This window comes from Bubalus kerabau, chromosome 3 (assembly GCF_029407905.1).
Source record: "Bubalus kerabau isolate K-KA32 ecotype Philippines breed swamp buffalo chromosome 3, PCC_UOA_SB_1v2, whole genome shotgun sequence".
Taxonomy (NCBI): domain Eukaryota; kingdom Metazoa; phylum Chordata; class Mammalia; order Artiodactyla; family Bovidae; genus Bubalus; species Bubalus kerabau.
The window spans coordinates 134,679,982-134,703,186 of record NC_073626.1 but is presented as its reverse complement, the minus strand read 5'-3'; the positions used below and the strand labels follow the sequence as shown (position 1 = coordinate 134,703,186).

Sequence of the window (23,205 nt, the reverse complement as noted above, 5' to 3'; positions counted from 1 at the left end):
AGAGAAATGGAAACAATTTTACTGTCACCAGTAGAGATTTTAACACACCTTTCTCAGTAATAGAACAATTAAGCAAAAAAATCAAAAGAGTTATGGATGATTTGGACCATCAACTTAAGCTAATTAATATTTATAGAAAATCACTCCCCATAAGAGGTTACAAATCCTAAGAAGCACATGGAATAGTCAAAAAGACAGACCATATTCTGGGCCATAAAACAAGTTTCAATAAATTTCAAAGGATTTAAATTAAACAGAATATTTTCTCTAACCATGATGGATAGATCACTCTGGATGGATTTTTTTAGTATATATATAACATCTTGAACACCAGACATAGACTTGTCAAACTCCAGAGAGATTTATTTCAAAGCCTGGACAATCAGGCTGAGTTCTTTTCAATACTTCAGACTTTTCAGCACTTCAAAACAATTTATTCTTATAGCTCACACAAATCTACTTTTTATTTCAACTCTCATCCAGGTTGATCATTTGATTGAATTTTGCATTGAGGGGATGGGGGTTGGGTAAAAAGGTCTAAAAGTCTTCCTACCTAACTCTAAAATCCTTTGAATTTAATGAAACCCTATATTATGCTTGTTATTTTTCATTTAATTTTAAAACCTGGAGTGACTCTTTTCTACATTTCTCTGTGTCCTTAAGACCACACAACTCTTTTGTATATTTTAAATGATTCTCATTTAAATGAATTTTGGATATTTAAGTTAAAGATAAATAAAAATAATATACCTTTGAAAACTCACAAATATTTGGAGGTTAAAAAATGCACTACTAAATAATCCATGGGTCTAAGAAGAAATCTCAAAGGATATTACAATTTATATTTTTTACAAAAAAAGTCTTTAGAAGAAAATGTACAGATGTAAATACCTGTATTAGAAAATAAGAATGTAAAATCAAGCACTTCTTCCATTTTAAGAAAGTAGAAAATAAACTCTAAGTTTCTAGCATAAAGAAAATAATAAAAATGAAAAGGAAGCAATAAAACAGACTAGAGTGGGTCTTATCCCTTCTCCAGTGGATCTTCCCAACCCAGGAATTGAACCAGGGTTTCCTGTATTGCACACAGATTCTTTACCAAGTGAGCTATGTGTGTTTGTGTGTGTGTGTGTGTGTGTGTTAGTCACTCAGTTGTGTCTGACTCTTTGCGACTACATGGACTGTAGCCAGTCAGATTCCTCCATCCATGGAATTCTCCAGGCAAGAACACTGGAGTTGCCATTTCCTTTTCCAAAGCCATGAGGGAAGCCTGAAAATTTAAATAGCCTTGTATAAACAATGAAATAATAATCTTCCACAAACTTTGATAAAATAGAGGAAATGGAAATACTTCCCGACTCATATCATGAGGCCATTTTAACCCTAATACTAAAACAAAACAAGAACAATACAAGAAAAGAAAATTACAATCTGCATGTCTTATGAGCCACAGACACAAAAATGCTCACCAAAATACAAGCAAAAGAAATCCAGCAGTATATGCAAAAAGCTTATATACCATGATCAAGTTTGACTTAGCTTCAAAATGCAAGGTTGTTTTAACCTATGGAAATCAATCAATATATTTCAACACATTGACAGATCAAGGGAGAAAAATCATGTCCTCATGGGAAGAACAAAGAATCTTAATCTCTGCTTCACATCATGCACAAAATCCAATTTTAGATAGATCACAAACTTAAACGTAAAGTAAAATTTAAAAATCAGTACACATAGAGAATAGAATAAAGCACAGAAGAATATCATATGAGTTTTGAGTAGAAGACTTTTTAGAAATAACACAAAAAAGACAAATCATAAAAATAAAAAATAATTTCATCAAAATAAAATGTCTGCACATCCACACACACACACACAAAATACATTCAAGAAAATAGACTGGGAAAATATGTCCCAATACATTGTATCTGACTAAAATTTGTACTCAAAATATATTAAAAATTTCTGCAACTCAAGAATTAAAAAAATGTTGAATCAAACACCAAGTTGGGAGATTTAAAACCAAACACATTAATAATTACAGTAAGTAAACAGACTAAATACACTGATTAAATGTAGAAATATTCAGACTAGATAAAAAAAAAAGTGAGATCTGGATTTCTCTGGTGGTCCAGTGGTTGAGAATTCTCCTGCCAAAGCAGGGAACATGGGTTTGATTCCTGGTCTAGGAAGACTGCACTGGCTGTGGGGCACCTGAGCCCATGCACCACAACTACTGAGCCCGAACATAGGGCCCATGAGCCAGAACTCCTGAAGCCTAGCACCCTAGAGCCTGTGTTCTGCAACAAGAGAAGCCACTGCAGTGAGAAGCCTCTGCACTGCAATTAGAGGAACGTCCACTCGCCACAACTCGAGAACGTCCACGCTCAGCAAGGAAGACCCAGCACAGTCAAAATTAACAATAAATAAAATTTTTAGAAAGTGAGATTCTACTTCATGTTGTTTACAGAAAACACACTTTAGACATAAGCTAACAAACAGGTTGAAAGTAAAAAAAAAAAAAAAAAATGATAGAAACAATAAGCAAACGAAAGCTGGTGTGGCTATCTGAATATCAGAATCCCACTGTGAGGTATTCGTCTGAAAGAAGTAACTCATGTACACAAAATGTCTTTTACAAGAATATTTATAACAGCTTTATTCATAAATAGTTATTGTTTCCAGCCAGTAACTGAAAACAACCAGATGTCCTTGGACAAGAAAATTGGAAAAATAAACTGTGGTATATTCACTCAACTGAATACTAAGTAACAGAAATAAACTACTGATATGGGCAACTACCTGAATTCATCTTAAAACTATGATGTCAACTGGTAGAAGCTGAACACAATAATTACATAGTGTATGATTCCTTTGATGTGATATTCCAGAATAGTTCATCTGTGGTGACAGATCAGATTACTGATTGGCTTATATAGAAAGACAGAACAGTGGTAGAGAGATGGCTGAAAAGGCAGAAAAATCAAATTTTCTGGAATGATTGAGTTGGTCCTTGGCATGTGTTCTTCAATATTGATTGAAAGACATGAGCATTTCACTGAATGTAAAATTTATTGAAATTTTGAATCAAATAAATGACATTGAATAACTGTGTTTGAACATTAATATTTCATATTTTCAGAAATAGTATAACATAGTGTGCTCACTTCAGCAGCACATATACTAAAATTGGAATGATAAAGAGATTAGCATGACCCCTGTGCATGTGAAAATTCCATATTTTTTAGAAGAGTGGGATGGGGAGAGAGGTTCAAGAGGGAGGAGACATATGTATACCTATGGCTGATTCAAGTTGATGCATGGCAAAAACCAACACGATATTGTAATTATCCTCCAATTAAAAATAAAATTTTAAAAAGCTTGAAATTCTGATTTAAAGAATCAAAAAAAAAGAAATAATATAAGTTAGAAATATTATAAGAGGCACAGAGGCATTATAGTGAGTTCATAAGAGAACTGGACTAATAGGCGGGCACATCCACTGTGAGAAGCTGAGTGGGGCCAGAACAGGGTCATGATAAAGGAATTTTGGTAACAATTTCCAGATGAAATCATGAGGGCAGGGAGAATTTAGGAGAGAGGTAATTTGATCATCTCTTATAATGTTCCAATCCAGAATATTCTTATAGGAATTATTAAATCAGTTAAATAATTAAATCAGTTATAACTATAACATAGCATAGTGAAGTCGCTCAGTCGTGTCCGACTCTTTGTGACCCCATGGACTGTAGCCTACCAGGCTCCTCCGTCCATGGGATTTTCCAGGCAAGAGTACTGAAATGGGTTGCCATTTCCTTCTCCAGGGGATCTTCCCGACCCAGGGATCAAACCTCGGTCTCCTGCATTGTAGGCAGACACTTTACTGTCTGAGCCACCAGGGTAGGATAGCATATATAAAATATATTTAAAAACCATAAAATGGCCTTCCCTGGTGGTTCAGTTGGCAAAGAATCCACCTGCAATGCAGGAGTTTGCCTGCAGCAATCAGGAACAGGAGACCAGGGTTCGATCTCTGGGTCAGGGAGATCTCCTGGAGGAGGAAATGGCAACCCACTCCAGTATTCTTGCCTGGAAAATCCCATGGACAGAGGAGCCTGGTGGGCTACAGTTCATGGGGTGGCAAAGAGTTGGACACAATTTAGCAACTAAACCACACAGTTATATAAAATATGCTTTCAGGAGCTCCACCTCCCTTACTCCTCAAATTTCCCTCAATCATGTGCTGAAACCTAACCTTTTGTAGAATGTGTGCTGTGTTTATTCACTTCAGTTGTGTCTGACTCTTTGTGACCCCATGGACCACAGCCTGCCAGTCTCCTCTCTCTATGGGATTCTCTAGGCAAGAATACTGGAGTGGGTTGCCATGCCCCCCTCCAGTGTATTATAGAATAAAGGGAAATAATTCTTTTACTTTACAACTCAAAATAAAAGGTTTAAAATACAAATGTTTGTTTAAAATAATATTTTAATATAAATGAATCTCATTCCTGCATAATCAGCAAATGAATGCAAATAATTAAGCACCAATTCTTCCTGTTTTTTATACTTTGAAAAGAACAGAAAAAAGAAACAGTACAGTTCAACACATGATTTCCAAGGATCTAGCATGTGCTAATTCAATACTTTTCAAGCTTTTGTGACTGTGACCTTTAGAAAGAAATGAAATTTACGTTGCAGCTCTGGTTGGATATCATATGTATAATGAAAATAGTGTTATAAAATAAATACTATACTTGCTAAATAAGATGCAGTCTGTGTTTTCTGTCCCCATACCTTCTGCTTCATGTTTACAAAAATGTTTGCAAAAATGCTGATAGTGACCCATTAACTCTATTTCCCTACCCACTAATACATTGTGAATTGTGGTTGGAAAAATACTATCCTTGCTCCTCAAAATGTGGTCTGTGGACCAGCAGCAGCAGTTTCTGGGAGCCTGTAAGAAATTTAGAACCTCAGGATACACCTCATATTTACTGAATCAGAATCTTTATTTTAACAAAACCTCCAGGTGCTTCCTGTGCACTTGAAAGTGACAGAAGTCCTGAGCCAGACATTCACTGCAAGAGGAGGATGCTTGAGACAGAGGAAGTCTTCTCAGTATTGTTTAGGCACAGATGCTTAGGAGCAAGTTGTTAAGAGTATGTATGTATGTGTGTGTGTGTGTGTGTATATATATATTTATATATATTTCCAAGCCTCAGGCCTACAAATTCAGTACCTCTGAGGATATCTCAATGCATTTATCTAAAAAACAATACATAGTCTATGGCCATAGCACCCTGAGTGCTTCTGTGGTGGCTTAGTGGTGAAGCACCTGCCTGCCATGCAGGAGACTTGAGTTCAGTCCCTGGGTCAGAAAGATCCCCTGGAGAAGGAAATGGCAAACCACTCCAGTATTCTTGCCTGAGAAATCCCTTAGACAGAGGAGCCTAGAGCCCTTACAGTCCAAGGGATGGCAAAGAGTTTGACATGATAGAGCAACCTAAGATAAGATAGCAGCTCTTCTAAAAAAACAATGTGTAAATTAACAAATCGCATCTACCAGAGGTTCTGAGCCCAACCCTATTTAAGAATCATTGGTCTATAGTGTTAAATGAAAGCTGGGTGCTGGTTTGTTTATTACAAAGGTGCAAATCTGTGCTTCAGAAAGTATGTAAATATTTTACTTTATTTTTCATTGTGATTGCTTCACATTTTATTCCCAGAATATTTGTGAGAGATTTTACTACTGCTACTTCTGGGCTTACTTCTCCATGTGGGAGAATTTCCAAACATCTCAAGTCTACCAGTAACTGCCCTTTTATAGAAATGTAATGTGACTTCCAATAGAAATATTATTATTAGTTCCACTGAGTTAGCACGATTCATCGCCTGGATTACTTTCAGTAGATCCCTAACCAAGGATCCCTGCTGTGAAAGAAGATGGGGCTGCCCATAAGTAGCTATAACTGTTCATTAAGGACCTTCCCATGTGTTAGTATGTTTCCTGAGTGATGGGAAGTTTTAGTCTAGAAGCTGCTAATCTTGCTAACATTAAAAGGCTCTCTCCCATTAGCAGTTTCTGTGTTGCATTAATAATAAGAAAGTAATAAAGAGATGGGCCTCAGCTGTTCAGGCTCCCCTGAGGTGAGGCCCCAGCTTCCTTCTTATCCCCATAGTCCACTCTAATGGTCTCGCCTCTATTAATGTAATAGAGTGGATAATAAGTGCTGTCTATTTTAGCAGAGTCTAGAATTCCTCTTTCTTTCTGGGGAGGAACACCATTTTTTTAGACTTCAATTTAAAAACTATACCATCAGTACTTTTGCAATTGAAGTTGATCTGTTTAATTCATAACTTTTTTAAAGTGCAGTGCAAATCAAGTACGGGGGGAAAATGTTGCTTTCCTGGAAAAACTGTAAAACACAATTCTCTAAATGATGGTTTTGTTTTGTTGTTGTTGTTATTCTGGTAAGTCAAATCATTTATTTGCAGAGCAGTAAATTGGAAAATAAGGAATAAAGAGCTTTGCTTTTGTAACTATCAATAACTCTCATGTTAATAGACAAAGAAAAAATTATGAAAATATCATATTAAATAAGTAAGGTTGAATATGTTAGGTTCAGGGTGCACTTTAATAAATGATGTCTTTGTTAAAAATGTTACCTTACTAGGGTTCATAATGCTAGAAGCCAATGCCATACTTAATTTTTTATATTCTTTTTCTATTGAAAATGCATAACCTTTTGCAAAAATGCACTTTTTAAGGATCTCTGGATTTAAACATGTTTTTAAGTATATAATCTGTCCATGGAATAATATTATCTATGCAGTTGTTAAGTTGTTGCAGTTTTTCATCTATAAGCAAAGTTATTTTTGCTGTCAACTACATATTTTCTAATTCATATATAGTAATCTTCAACTAAAAGTATTGCTCAGATTTTTATTTCTTGAACTCAAATACTAAATTTTTAAAGTTGATTTACACTATTGTTTCCTAATTTTGAAGGCTTAATTTTATAAGTAGATTGTATACAGCCTATTTTTACACTTGTAATTTATGGTCTAAGCCAATATGAATAACTATCATCAATGACAAGTATATATTTTTAAATAAAATATACGTTCATAGCCCTTATAGAAGAAATCACTATGATGGGCTCTGTGCAACATTTATGTAAGATTCAAGAAAGTAGTGTAAAAACCAATTAAAATGTGTTTTCTAAAATTTATAATTAATATATTTTTCCTTATAAGTACTTTTTACATCTTGAGGGGGGTAAAAGACATATCTAAAAAGTCAAAGCTGCCCACCTAAATTTTATAAATTATATATTAAAGCCTTTGAATGAAAAAAGTTTATAATTTAGGACTGAGAAAACTTTAATTGTTTCTTATAGACTTTTCCTCATAGATTTTTCCTCTAGGCCAGTAACAATTTTGTTGTTGTTCAGTCACTCAGTCAAGTCCGACTCTTTGCGACCCCATGTACTACAGCACGCCAGGCTTCCCTGTCCTTCACCATCTCCCGGGGCTTACACAACATCATGTCCATTGAGTCAGTGATACCAATTTAAATTATTTTTAATTAATTCTTTCATATGGTTTATTAACCAACTAATTTTAATAAATCCAGTAAACTCTATTGTTTGTTTTATTTTTCTGGTAAAAAGAAGTATTCACTACATTTCAGTAACTAGCATATTATTGTTTTCTTCAAATTTAGGGAAGAAGAGAGTCGAATATGACAATCTTAATGGAGCTCCAATTGCAAAAATGTCTATTGGAAAAGAAGCAGCTTTCATATAAAATAGTCTTGGAGTTGATATTATGTGCACTTATCTGAATTCTTTTCGTTACGCTTTTTCTGTCCTATAGTCCATGAAGGCTCAGGAGAAACCAGTCAAAAGGAGACATCCACCTGTGATATTTGCCAGTTTGGTGCAGAATGTGATGAAGATGCTGAGGATGTCTGGTAATGTGCTGTTTTATTCTTTTAAACAAAATAATGGTAAATAATTTATTTTTGCTGTATCAATTATTTCCTAAAAGAAGACATTTTCAGCATTTTTTAAAATCCAGTTCTCAACTAGGAAAGATGAGGGCTACAATAACAGGAAAGAATTTTTGCAGCTGAACTAAGAGTTGGGTCAGCCAAACAGCTGTCTAGGGAATTACTTGATACGATACAATAAGATATCACTGAGATTCCCAAATACTGTCAATGTTAAGAGATGGAGAGAAAAAGTGTATTTACCAGAACATCTCTCAAGAAGCATGGTCAAGAAACAATGGATAATTGCTAATCTGTTCCAAGATGGTGGATCTGGGTAACCACAGAGATTTTATTTAAAGGTATATATATGCACACCCATAGCTGAATTAGCGAGCTGTTAGAGCAAGGAATGGTTTCTGAGCCACTGTCTAGGATCAACTACTCCCTTCACCCAGGTGTTACTCAGCTTCTCCTTTAAAGATACACTGAACAGATTTTGAATATTCATTATTTTAAATGGGTCTGCCTTCTAGGGCATCCACTCTCATACTGGAGTAGGTTGCCATTTCCTTCTCCAGGGGCCACGTGTATTGGCCCTACCCAGATCTCATACCCACAGTGAACAACCCAAAGGTTTTTGTGTGGCATAATAGTAGAAAGAGGCAATCTTTCTTTCTATCTCTCTCTCTTAATATACAACTTTTATACACATACCTTTCAGGAAAGCAAACAGGAGTCCTTTCATTTGTGTGTGTGTGTTTGCCTAGAGCAGTTAACAATCATTTTGATCAAAGTAGGTAAGGGAGTAAATCTTAAATGTTCTCACCACACATAAAAAATAACTGGTAATTATGTGAGGTGATGGAAGTGTTAGCTAACACTATAGTGGTGATCACATTGCAGTATACACATTGTACACCTTAACATTTACAATGTTATATACCAATTATACCTCAGTAGAGTTGGGGGGGAAAAGCACAATCATTTTGATCAAACATTTTGTCTGTGGAGGGAATTTAGCTAAGAAACAGGAAAAATTAAGGCAAGACAATTTTGACAAAAATGAAACAGTCTGTACCTGAAACAATTTAGAGTATTTTTAATGTAGATTAAACTGAGGATTCCAACTGAGCAAACTGAGATTCTTAAGGTAAATTAACAAAGTACTTACAAGTAGGCACTGCTATTACCCAGCCAGGTGAAACAGTCACCCATTAATATAAGCTGGCATCAGTAGGATTTTCATGTCTGTCAGACATTTCTAGCCAGTGGTCAGCTAGGAGCCAAGTCAGGGAGTCTATGCACTAGTTTGACCATCCTGAGGTAAACAAACATATGTGTTCTTAAGAATTTCCTGGACATCTTAATGACTGATGAATTTTTGGTTCCCAAACCTGGCTGATCATCAGGATTACTTACGGAATTTTTGGAACACATCTTTAGTTCATGTCAAAATTAATGAATCAGAATTTCAGAGAAGTGGGACTTAAAACTTTGCTTATTAAAACTCCCCAGATGGTTGTATAAATATTGCTCTAAGATAAATGAGTGACTCAGAGAATTATTCTCCTTCTAAATGCTTTGAGTCAGACAGGACTGAGTGACTGAACTGAACTGACTGAAATACTTTAAAGCTCTGTGCAGTTTTAGTCATTATATATTAAGACACATTGATAGGAAATGTATCTTTAAAATATCTTGGTTATTAATGTTTGTTGATGACTATATCTATAGTTTAACTTTATTTTTAATGCTATTAAATATCTTGGAATCAGCTATTCTACTTTTAACAAATTCACATGGATCCCTAATTTTTTCTTAAGAATTTCCCATTCCCCATTCTTGTCTAATGATCACTTTTAAGTGACATGTTTTCACTTTACAACTGCAAAGATCTAAGAAATGATATAATAATAGCAGATTAAAATGACTGATTATTTACTATGGGCTTGACCTATATGTATGCATTCTTTATTTCTCAGTTATATAATAACCCTAGGAGTAGATTCTATTATGATCACTTTACAAAGAGGAAATTGAGTTTTAAAGTGTTTAAGTGGCAGGTCAAGATAAACATATGAGGTGAAAGTAACTCGAGGATGTTAGCATAACAATTCAACCAAAGATGCAATTAAAATATTTCTCCCCTGTCATGTCTGGAATAATGTGATGGACAGATTGCAGGCAGCTTAGATCCAATGACTCAAGACCTGCAGGGTTAGAGCTGGGGACAAGAGAGAAGCCTGCAGCAGGCAGTGGGAAAATGTCCAGGCAAGCAGTGTCACTCTGGTGTTCTAGCAAAAGCTCAGATCTGTGGTATGTGGGTAGACAGAACAAGGAGATTAGAGCAAGTTAAGTGGCATCAGAAAGATTCAACAGCCATGGCTACTGGAATTAGGAAAAGAAATTCAGTTACAAAGGGAACAGGAAGAAGGGCACAGCAGAACCTCAATCATCAAGGAATTGGAAAATGAACCAAGGACAGATACTGGATACCCACCTACTGGAACTAGTGTACAGAGCCAAGTCTTGGCTACAAAGGGCTGGGACAAGCCCTTGGATCTCAGAAATAAGTTACAGGGTCAGAATGAAGCCAGCAGCAAGGCTGCTGGTAGATGAATCAGTTAGCTTTTGGCTAGGACATCTTGTACGCCCCCAGCCTAGAGACAAGATTAGTTCCAAAATGCAGAATAAAGCTGAACCTCCAGATGGGGCTAAGTGGCCATAGCTGTGAAGATTAGAGGGATGCAAGGGGCAGGGAGCCAAGAAGATCATTATACTTCCCCGGCAAGAATGAAAAGTTGTTCGCGTTTAAATAAAATGTACTAAAAATGTCCAATGTAAGCAAGAACGAATGGTGCTGAAATGAGAAGCGTATTGATTTTCATTTACATAAATATCTTTGTATGTTAACATATTGTATTTAGTTATGGCCATGAAGGGCAGATTGGAAACAGCTGAAGGACACAAGAAGAAACCAATAAATGAAATTAAATAGGCATGGAATGCAAAAGGCTATAAAGTAAGATAGGAAGCAATAGGGGAGTGATCTGATTCTAGTACTAGTCAACTGGATCAGGGGAGCTTGATGTGCTATTGATTTTGGATGAAACCACGGTCAGGTCCTCTCACAAACATAAAACACTGCATATGCTGTGTGGAAACAAAGATGACAAGTCAGTGTTTAGCTTTGTTTTTTCCTTTGACATTAACTAAACTACAGTTTTATGCATAAAGTTTCCTCGACTCTACATTACAAAGTAATAACAAGATGTGAATAAATACTACTGAGAAATAATATTATTGTAACCGCAATACTGAAACAAATGTGAAATACTAATTCCTGATTTTTCTTTAACCCTAGATTAAGAAATTAATATTTATATTTTACTACAAGGACTAAATCTAGCTATTCAATGATGTTCAGATATTTTCTAGATGAAGGTAAATCTTTGTTAGAATTAAAAAGTCAGTATGCAATCAGCTGATCTTGTTTTCATAGTTAGATGAGTTTTTGAGTTAAGAAGCAAGTTACATTGGACATGGGGAAGAAAATTTTAAAAAATAAATGGGGGAAGGGAAAGGAGAGTAGAGGAATAGGATAAAAAAATAACAAAGAATGACATTGATAAACCATAATACTATTAATATAACATGTTAATGCCTTTATTTTGGAAAAAACAGATGATTTATAAGCTTATACAACCTCTCCCTTATGTTCTATGGTGTCCTTTCAAGGTTTTCCTCTTGTTTTCTTTTTCTTATGGAAAACATCAAGACTATATAAAATGGTCAGATTTTCTCAACAGAAAAGAAAGAACATTGCTACAAAAGATTCTTCAGTTATAGATATTTACCTATATATAAGAAACAGTTATGCTTTCAAAAGCGAGTTAAAAGTCCACATGGTAAGTGATCCACACCACAGCTAAATTCTACTCTCACACTGAGGCATCCCTTTACTTAGAATAGACTTCAAAAATAATGGAACACCTGTGCAAAGGGATGTGCATGCCTATTTATGGGTAAAGGGTTAAAAGGCAAAGAAAAGAAGGGCTTAGAAGATTGTTTCTCTTTATATACAGGCTGAAAAAGAGTCAAAAATAATACATTTATACATCAAAGAGACTCTCAAATACATTCTGCCAAGTATAATTTATAAAAAAAAAGAAGGGCTTCTAAGTCAGACATAATAAAACTGACTCATTGTAAAGCAATAAAGCCCCATCTGATAGCACTGGGAATACTAACTTAGGATTTCAACAAATATTTCTGATACTTGCTTGGTTTTAGAAATAGTTTTATATTCCCTTAATTATCTTACCTGATAAATTATTTCAGTAAGTCCAAAGTAGGTCAGCAGCAACTCTTTGCACTGGAAAGTAGTCCTAAGAAGTAATTAGCCTAGAACTTTCTGTTGGTCCTGTCAGTCAGAAGTAGTTCAGAGCCCTGGGGTTGATTCCTGATTTAATATAAGAAAAAAGCAAGTTGATAGCTGGGTCTGATCATAGGAATGGCTGAGGATGAAATTGGCTGCATGCCTAACATTTCCAAGGTATTAGACTAGATCGAGCAAGGGAGCACAGGTGTAAGAACACATGGAGCTGGATGACAAATGACATAAAGGGGCAACCTAAATTATTATGTATATGTGCTTCATGCATGTGCTTTATGGCTCCTGTACCGGTCTTAACATTGCTCTTGTATTATTCTCAACACACAGCCCCTATTAGCAAAATCATATTGGCTTAAATGCTATTAATTCCTCAGTAGTCATTCATTTTGTCTTTGAAAGTATTAATGATGTTTTTCAGTTTTTGTGCGTCAAATCCTTGTGTAACTGTAATGGTAAGAAAGGAGAAAAGCAAAGTCATTTAGTAAAAAGAGTTCAGAAGAAAAAATGAATGAGCATCTATTTTTTCCTTTATTTCATTGATGTTCTGTAACTGAAAACAGGGTGTGGGATTTGGCATCCCTTTTGTGAGCCTCTCTCACAAAGACAGTTTAGTTTGAAGTCTTTAACATCTTGCTCCTTTGATCTAAGAAGGCTCCTTGTCACCAGGAAGACTGTGTGTCGTTGGCATCATTCCCACCTTTAATGCATTTTGGACTGTGGAGAATCATGAATATTTGAAGCAGGGCAGTAGCTGAGGATGCTCCTTGGCACTAGATTTCACCATACATATAAGTGAATTAGGCCTTAGATCCTGGTGACTTCAGTACATTTGGGTTATAAGTTTAATAGGGAAAATTAGGACACCTCTAAGTCTTAAGATTTTGAAATAATTTCTTCTTAAAACTGCTACTGGTCAACAATTGAAAAAAAGATTGTGTTGCAATTGGAAAGTTTCCAAATATTTTCTACCACGTAAAAGGATCAGTTGGGATTATATGTGGGATATCTAAAGAAGATGCTGATTAGTCACAAAATTTTAGTGAACCATGAGTTCATTCAATCTTCCCCCCAGGGTGTTTTCTTTCTACTGATTCCCTTTGCTCTCTTGCCTTAGAACTGTAAATGTGTTTACCATAATTAGGACTGACTTCTAATGTGAGTTTACTCATGGAGAGAATAAAACACACATACACACAAACAAAAATAGAAAATGATTCTAGTCCAGAAAATCCAAAGTTTTAGTTGAAAGTTTTAGTTGGATCTAAGGCTTTATGAGAAAACCTTCTTAATTCTAAGTCACCTGTAGTTAGGATGTTGCCTCCCTCAAATTGCCTCTTCTCTGCCACGAAGACAAGGTTGTCACCTCTGAAAACTGCCATTGTGTCATCTGTTTGTATAGATGGGTAGGGTCTGAAGAGAAGACATCTCTCATTCCTTTAACACTTCCTTTCGCCCAAAATTTTTTTTCAGAGAGAGGGGGAAATTTATAGCTCCTGATTTAGGGAAACACACCTCTTTCCTCTTCCATAATTTCAAGAAAAATATGCTGATGTTTGCATTTTTAGCAAATCTATGTCCTAATATAAAAGAGTTTAATCGTGTTATTTCCTTCTTGTATTTATCTGCCTATCTTAAACAAGAAAAAATAATTTGTACTTTTTAAAGATATCACACAACTTAAAAAGTACCATTGTAAATAGGACTAGTATTTGTAACACAGTCTGTGCAACGGTCTGTGCCTACAAACACCATGTCTATGACTCACACATCCCTCAGCCAATAGAAAGAAAGAACATGAAGTTGCTCAGTTGTGTCCAACACTTTGCAACCCCATTGACTGTAGCCGTCCATGAGATTTTCCAGGCAAGAATACTGGAGTGGGTTGCCATTTCCTTCTCCAGGGGATTTCCCCAACTCAGGGATTGAACCCAGGCCTCCCACATTGCAGGTAGACTCTTTACCATCTGAGCCACCAGGTAAATAGTCAGGCCTGCAAACTGAAGCTGAACACTTTTAAGTGTTACTTAGCAAGATGAATAAATAATGATGCCACTTCAAATGCACAATAGGTCATTCCAAAAAAAGACAAACCAAAAAATATACAACTAACCTACCTCCAAATTTGAGCTGGGCTTTGCAAAAAGTGAGACTTTTAAAATAAAATTGAAATTTGAAAATAAATCATGGTCTTTAAAATAAAGACATACCTCAGGTCTTCCATATACTGGGTTGCTTAGAAAGGAATTGGATTTTCACATAAGTTCTGAAGAGTCTTTTGAATTTTTCTCAGTAATTATGCCTCAACAGTGCTATTTATCATGCAATGATTAGTGAAACTTAATTAGGACATGATGGGTGCAGATGTGGATCTGGTATAGAGTACCAAGATATACAGGAAGAAAGTATTGGAAACTTTAATATGTTTCATATGTTTTCATAATTTTTATTTAGTTCAGACAGTAGAAATCAGGTAACTTCCATTTTATATAAAAATAATGAAATACTACATGAAGGCAGAATAAAGGAAACAAAACTTCTAAGCCTAGGTTGTATTTCTACCACTAAATTAACTCTTTTCATTACTTGTTTCCCTTTTACCTGCTTGGGTAAACTGTACTCTGCTAATGGAGCACACCTGCCTTACTTCTAGTGCTCACTCACCAAACTCCCATACACAAATTTTTCTTGAGTTTTCTCACTCAGTTTCTAGTATATTCCAACTCAGAGAGTCCTGTGCCTTAAATCAGGGAATACAAGCCCCATGCTCCAACATCACAACATAACATCCCAGTCTCAAAGATAAAAAGAAAAAAAAAAAGAATCTCATTCTAGTCATCAAAAGATGGCAGGATTTTCAAAAACATGTGTTTCCTGTGTGGCAAGTACCATGGTAATATTTACATTCATGGAGCCATTTAATCCCCTTGCTAATCTTATAAAGGGTTTCCCAGGTGGTGCTAAAGAATTGGCCTAGCAATGCAGGAGATGCCGAGACAAGGGCTCAATCCCTGGGTCAGGAAGATCCTCTGGAGGAGGGCATGGCAATCCAGGCAAGAATCTATTCTTGCCTGGAGAATCCCATGGACAGAGAAGGCTGGCAGGCTATAGTCCATAGTGTCGCAAAGAGTCAGACACGACTGAGCAACTTAGCACACACGCATGCAACCTTATGAAGTTAGATATGCTAACAATTCTCATTTTACACAAAAGGAAACTGAGGCACACAGAGGTTAAGCAAACCACCCAAAGCCTAACAGTAAGTGGAAGAATTAGGATTTGAACCCTACTAGGCTGACTCCAGGCACCATGTCCGTAATCACCGCTCATCATCTTTTCATATGTTTAATGATGTGTGTGTGTGTGTGTGTGTGCAATGTGTATTATGTGTATAAGGCACACATATACATGTTGGATATACTTGGTATAGAATTTCACATTTTTTTGTTTTTGAAATAGAAAATACAACCACTTTGTATTAAAGTCTAACAATACCAGGTTCACATCACTGATGATGTCCTTTGAAATATTTTCTTTCCCATTAGATATATACTCCTTATTTTTGGCAGATTGTATGGTTTTTATTTGTTTTTTGCAGATATATTGAATCATTTTGGATGGAGAATATCCTTATTCTGACTGCTGCTGCTACTGCTAAGTCACTTCAGTCGTGTCCGACTCTATGCGACCCCATAGACAGCAGCCCACCAGGCTCCCCCGTCCCTGGGATTCTCCAGGCAAGAACACTGGAGTGGCTTGCCATTTTATTCTAACTACATGTGCCCAAATAGATGAACAGGTTATTAACCATGAGGTTGCAGAGACGAGACATATCTTGACCAAAACCTGGTTCTTTGAGGTGTTTCAAGCTCAGTTTGCTGGTTTTGAGTAAGTTGGTATTGTTCAGTCGCTCAGCCATGTCCAACTCTTTAAGACCCCATGGACTGCAGCACACCAGTCTTCCCTGTCCTTCACCATCTCCTAGACATAGCTCAAACTCATATCCTTTGAGTCAGTGATGCCATCCAACCATCTCATCCTCTGTCGTCCCGTTCTCCCCCTGCCTTCTATCTTTCCCAGCATCAGAGTCTTTTCCAATGAGTCAGCTCTTCTCATCAGGTGGCCAAAGTATTGAACCTTCACCTTTAGCATCAGTCCTTCCAGTAAATATTCAGGGTTGATTTCCTTTAGGATTGACTGGTTTGATCTCCTTGCAGTCCAAGGGACTCTCAAGAGTCTTCTCCAACGCAGTCCAAAAGCATCAATTCTTTGGGGCTCAGCCTTCTTTATGGTCCAACTCTCACATCCAGAGTCATCAACACATGACTACTGGTAAAACCATAGCTTTGACTATATGGACCTTTGTTAGTGAAGTAATGTCTCTGCTTTTTAATACATTGTCTAGGTTTGTCATAGCTTTTCTTCTAAGGAGCAAGTGTCTTTTAATTTCATGGCTGCAGTCAGCATCTGCAATGATCTTGGACCCCCCCTCCAAAATAAAACATGCCACTGTTTCCATTGTTTCCCATCTATTTCCCATGAAGTGATGGGACCTGATGCCATGATCTTAATTTTCTGAATGTTGAGTTTTAAGCCAGCTTTTTCACTCTCCTCTTTCACCTTCATCAAGAGGCTCTTTCATTCCTCTTCACTCTCTGCCGTATGGGTGGTATCATCTGCATATTTGAGGTTATTGATATTTCTCCTGGAAATCATGATTCCAGCTTGTGGTTCATCCAGTCTGGCATTTCTCATGATATACTCTGCATATAAGTTAAATAAGCAAGATGATGGTATACACCCTTGCTGTACTCCTTTCGCAATTTTGAAAGTCAGTTGTTCCATGTCCATTTCTAACATTTGCTTCTTATCCTGCATACAGATTTCTGAGAAGGCTGGTAAGGTGGTCTGGTACTCCCATCTCTTTAAGAATTTTCCACAGTTTGTTGTGACCATACAGTCAAAGATTTTAGTGTAGTCAATAAAGCAGAAGTAGATGTTTTTCTGGAACTTTCTTGCTTTTTTGATGATCCAACAGATGTTGGCAATTTGATCTCTGGTTCCTCTGCCTTTTCTAAAACCAGCTTGAACATCTGGAAGTCCACTGTTCCCATACTGTTGAAGCCTAGCTTGGAAGATTTTGAGCATGACTTTTCTATCATGTGAAATGAGTGCAATTGTGTGGTAGTTTGAACATTCTTCAGCATTGCCCTTCTTTGGGATTGCAATGAAAACACTTTTTCCAGTCCTGTGGCCACCAATGAGTTTTCCAAATTTGCTGGCATATTGAATGCAGCACTTTGACAGCATCGTCTTTTAGGATTTGAAATAGCTCAACTGGAATTTCATCACCTCCACTAGCTTTGTTTGTAGTGAGGCTTCCTAAAGCCCACTTGACCTTGCACTCCAAGATGTCTGACCTTGGTGAGTGATCACATTTTCCAGAAGTTATGGTTATAACCTTTCCAAGGTTATCCAGATTATTAAGATCTTTTCTGTATAGTTCTTCTGTGTATTCTTGCCACCTCTTCTAAATATCTTCTGCTTCTGTTAAGTCCATACCATTTCTGTCCTTTACTGTGCCCATCTTTTCATGAAATATTCCCTTGATATCTCTAATTTTCTTGAAGAGATCTCTAGTCTTTCCCATTCTATTGTTCTCCTCTATTTCTTTGCATTGTTTACTTAGGAAAGCTTTCTTATCTCTCCATGCTATTCTTTGGAACTCTGCATTCAGGTGGGGATATCTTTCCTTTTCCCCTTTGCCTTTCACTTCTCTTCTTTTCAGACATCCCTTTTGCCTTTTTGCATTTCTTTTTCTTGATGGTGTTACACACTCCTCCTTCCTTTAATGCTGGGGCCACTACTAGCAATATTTCAAAGGGCTATACACAAGGCAGTCCATTGAGGAACCCAGAACAGCAAGGGCACTCACTGCTCAGTAAGCCATTCATTAAGAAAGGTAGGACTTCATTCCTTAGTATTTTTGGAATAGTTGATGGGCTACATGTGCCTTCCCAAATGTAAAAGAAGGTTTATTGCACATTCATATTCTCACTACAAGAATAGAAATTATGAAATATAAAAAAGAAGGAAGAATCACCAAATTAAATGGCAAATAAATATGGCCCACATGCTGGTGAGCCTTAATCCGTACCTAAGTGGCAATGTTCTGCTATACCTTTTTATTTAGCACTTATAAATATAATTCCATGCTTATTTCCCAATCTCATGTATGTTTTGATGATTACATAAAAATGGTATTTGCTTTGGCTTTTTCTGATTGTAAAAGTTGTACATGTTTATCATAGAAATGTCAAAAGCCTAGAAATATTACAATGCCATTCCACTATTCCAAGATAACTACTGTAAAATTTAGAGGTATGTTTCCCCCATGTCTGTGTGTATGTGACCTGCACATGTGTGTGTATGTATTTTTGATGAGTCTATCGTATTTTATAGATCAACAAAGCCTCTCTCTTGAAAATTTTACTTAACCCTAAGGCTGTGTTTGGAGATTTTTATGAATGCTAAACGAATTTATAAATAATGTATTTCAATTAGAACATAATTTCTGTGGCCCAAATTCTAATTATTCTTTCAAAAATTTTTTTCATTTCTCAAGATAAGTGGATTTGAGGCAATGTCTTAACATTTGTGATCTAAAAAACTTACCAAAACCTAAGTCCCCTCTAAGTCTACCTTAAACATCTTTCTTGGTTAGTTCTAGAAGGCTAGACAGTATGTGTACTGAAAACATTTCCTTTGTCTGTATCCAGAGCATTCATAACAAATAACTTTCTGAGGTATAAGCATTATTTACTGAGAAACTGTCTTCCCACAGGTGTTTTAAATTGGGTAGACACTCTTGCTTGTCTTCAGTGTTTTACTTCCAAATAGTAATATATTGTATGTGTTGGTTCATCTAAACAACAAATCAGCAAGCAGTCCTTGGCAGCCCACATCAGTCTGCCCCAGAAACATTCCCTCACAAACACAATATGTAATAGCGAATAAGTGATTGAACAAATTGTAAAATTATATGCAACATCCAATCCAAAAATCAATAATGCTGAAGAACTAAATGTTTATTTTAGTATACAGAAGAAAATAAAGGAAACAAATATCTGGTTTTTCTAGCTTCCCACTCCCCACCCCTGTGCAAAGTAAAATTAATCAAGAGTGGATCCATTCATCCCTTCACCACTAAGCTATGAATGAAACATAAGAAACCATGACTATTCACTTGGGATGGGTGATAGTCTACCATAGCTCTTTTGTGTTCATTGCAGTCTTTTCAAAGTTTTTAACATAATAGTTTACCCTGTTCTCTGAGCTCATCCTAAAATGAACTTTCTCCAATCAAAATTGTATTGTCCAGGGTAATAAAAGTAATGCTAGGTCCCAACTAGTCATAAGTGCCTATAATTAGAAGATGTGTACAACAGTTGTGGGGGAAAGCAAGAAATAAAATATTATCTTCACATTAGCAGAAATTAGTGATGTATTTTCCTTTAAACATAGATATCTACATAAACATGATACTTTAAGACATTCAAATATAACATCAAATGATCAGTTATACAAAAATAATATATGTGGTTGAAGTATGCAGTTTAATTTTAACTAAACATGTTTTTCCTTCTCTAAAAAGATTTGTCAATTTGGGGAAAAGAAAATACAGCAGAGCTATTTGTACTACAGGGACATTGGATGGTCAGACTTAGGGGTTCAGTTCAGTTTAGTCGCTCAGTTGTGTCCGACTCCTTGTAACCCCATGGACTACAGCACACCAGGCTTCCCCGTCCATCACCAACTCATGGAGCTTACTCAAACTCATGTCCATCAAGTCAGTGATGCCATCCAACCATCTCAACCTCTGTCATACCCTTCTCCTCCCACCTTCAATCATTCCCAGCATCGGGGTCTTTTCAAATAAGTCAATTCTTCACATCAGGTGGCTAAAGTATTGGAGTTTCAGCTTCAGCATCAGAACTCTAATGAATATTCAGGACGGATTTCCTTTAGGATAGACTGGTTGGACCTCCTTGCAGTCTCCTTGCAGTCCAAGAGATCCTCAAGAGTCTTATCCAACACCACAGTTCAAAAGCATCAATTAATTCTTCAGCACTCAGATTTCTTTATAGTTCAGCTCTCATATCCATACATGACTACTGGAAAAACCATAGCTTTGACAAGATGGACTTTTGTTGGCAAAGTACTGTCTCTGCTTTTAATATGCTGTCTAGATTGGTCATAGCTTTTCTTCAAAGGAGCAAGTGTCTTTTAATTTCATGGCTGCAGTCACCATCTACAGTGATTTTGGAGTTCCCCAAAATAAAATCTCTCACTGTTTCCCCATCTGTTTGACATGAAGTGATGGGACTCAATGCCATGATCTTAGTTTTATGAATGTTGAGTTTTAAGCCAACTTCTTCACTCTCCTCTTTCACTTTCATCAAGAGTGAAAGTGAAAGTTCCTTAGTTCTTCTTCACTTTCTATCATAAGAGTGGTGTCATCTGCATATTTGAGGTTATTGATATTTCTCCGGGCAATCCTGATTCCAGCTTGTGCTTAATCCAGCCCAGTATTTCGCATGATGTACTCTGCATATAAGTTAAATAAGCTGGATGACAATTTACAGCCTTGACATTCTCCTTTTCCAATTTGGAACCAGTCTGTTGTTCCATATCCAGTTCTAACTGGTGCTTCTTGACTTGCATACTGATTTCTCAGGAGGCAGGTACGGTGGTCTGGTTTTCCTGTCTCTTCAAGAATTTTCCACAGTTTGTTGTGATCCATACAGTCAAAGACTTTGGCGTAGTCAATAAAGCAGAAGTATATATTTTTCTGGAATTCTCTTGCTTTTTTGATGATCCAACAGGTGTTGGCAATTTGATCTCTGATTCCTCTGCCTTTTCTAAATCCAGCTTGAACATCTGGAAGTTCATGGTTCACATACTATTGAAGCCTGTCTTGGAGAATTTTGAGCATTACTTTGCTAGTGTGTGAGATGAATGCAATTGTGTGGTAGTTTGAACATTCTTCGGCATTGCCCTTCTTCGGGATTGGAATGAAAACAGACCTTTTCCAGTCCTGTGGCCATTGCTGAGTTTTCCAAATTTGCTGGCATATTGAGCACAGCACTTTCACAGCATCATCTTTTAGGATTTGAAATAGCTCAACTGGAATTCCATCAGCTTCACTAGCTTTGTTCGAAGTGATGCTTTCTAAGGCCTACTTGACTTCGCATTCCAGGATGTCTGGCTGTAGGTGACTGATCACACCATCATGATTATCTGGGTCCCTTAGAACAAATGGAGTAGCCATCATACTCAACAAAAGACTTAGGGTTAAAAATAAATAAAAATAAGTCCTGTATTGATCAATATATCAGTATCTGACACTTTTGTGTATTAGTATGTGCTTAGGGGAATATGTTATGGTGTATTTTATACTGAATTTGCTAAGTCCTTTAGCAATTGTCTTTATGCACTTTTGTTGGAGAAAGTATTTCCCTTTTGAGATGCACATGGCATGAAGTGATAGCCAGAGAAAAAATAAAACCTTCTAACATATTAAAACCTAACACTTTTCAGACTACTTCTCCTTCCTTATGACTTTCTGAAATCTCTGTGATGCAGTTATGGCTGGTAATATTATCTTCCTTTGACAGATAAATACATGAAGCCCCTGAAAGGTTAAGTGTAACAAACATGTAGTAAAGAGAAAGGTTTGAGTGATTTATACCATTATCTCATCAAAGCTATATAAGAGATAGTTTAAAAAGAGAGAAAAAAGTTGGCGTGACACATGGAAAGACCATTGGGTTCAGAGAAGTGAGATCCCATCTTGGATAAAATCATGTCATTTCCCTTGACCTGTTTTTTTTTTCTATAGACAGATTTTATAACATAGATAATTAGATGATAAATAGAAAGATAGTTCTATAGTCATATTGTAATACAATCCAATAAAACTCATTCATTTAAAGTATACAATTCAATTGTTTTTAGTATATTCACCAAGTTGTGCAACCATCAACACAATTTTGTAATATTTTCATCACTTAAAAAAAGAAACTTGTATACAATAACAGCCCCTCTCCATTTCCTCTCCAAGTTTCTCTCCTCCATCCTAAGGCAACAACTAATCTACATTATACCTATATAGATTTCCCTATCATAACATGTCATGTAAATGGACTCATTCAATAGGTGGTCCTTTGTGACTGGCTTTTTTTTAACTTAAAACATTTTGAAGTTTCACCTGTATTGTATCATGTATCAGTATTTGATTCTTTTGATTGATAAAAAATATTTCTTTATGTGGATATACCACATTTTGTTTCTCTATCAGTTGATGAACATTTGGTTTGCTTCTAATTTTGAGTTCTGATGAATAATGCTGTTATGAACATTTGTATACAGATTTTTGTGTTCATATGTGTATGTGAAAGTTTTAGTTTGGACATATGTTTTTATTTCTCTTGGGTATATACCTAGGAGTAGAATTGCTGGGTCAAATGGTAACCTCATGAATAATTTTTTGAGGCACTGCCAGACAGTTTTCCAAAGTGGCTGCACCAATTATATTTGGTATGTATATTTATATATTTATATGAGCAATGTATGAAAATCCATATTTCTCCACATCTTTGCCAACACTTATTATTACCATCTTTTAGAATAATACAATCCAAGTGGGTATAAAGTGGTATCTGGTAGTGGTTTTGAATAGCATTTTCTACATTTTTAAAGATGTTGAATCTCTTTTAATGTGCTTGATGATCATGTGTGTGTCTTCTTTGGATAC

At 36.2% G+C, this 23,205-nt stretch overlaps 1 protein-coding gene and 1 pseudogene across 1 annotated transcript in view; both read left to right on the top strand.

The window, feature by feature from the left end:
* Positions 1 to 23,205, top strand: part of TMEFF2 (transmembrane protein with EGF like and two follistatin like domains 2) — a 276,817-nt gene that overhangs the window by 147,412 nt on the left and 106,200 nt on the right. Inside the window, exon 5 of the mRNA XM_055572972.1 lies at positions 7,879 to 7,975. Within this exon, the coding sequence (XP_055428947.1) occupies positions 7,879 to 7,975 (97 nt within the window). The remainder of the gene's footprint in view (positions 1 to 7,878; positions 7,976 to 23,205) is intronic.
* On the top strand, positions 3,160 to 3,246 carry LOC129648069 (uncharacterized; annotated as a pseudogene).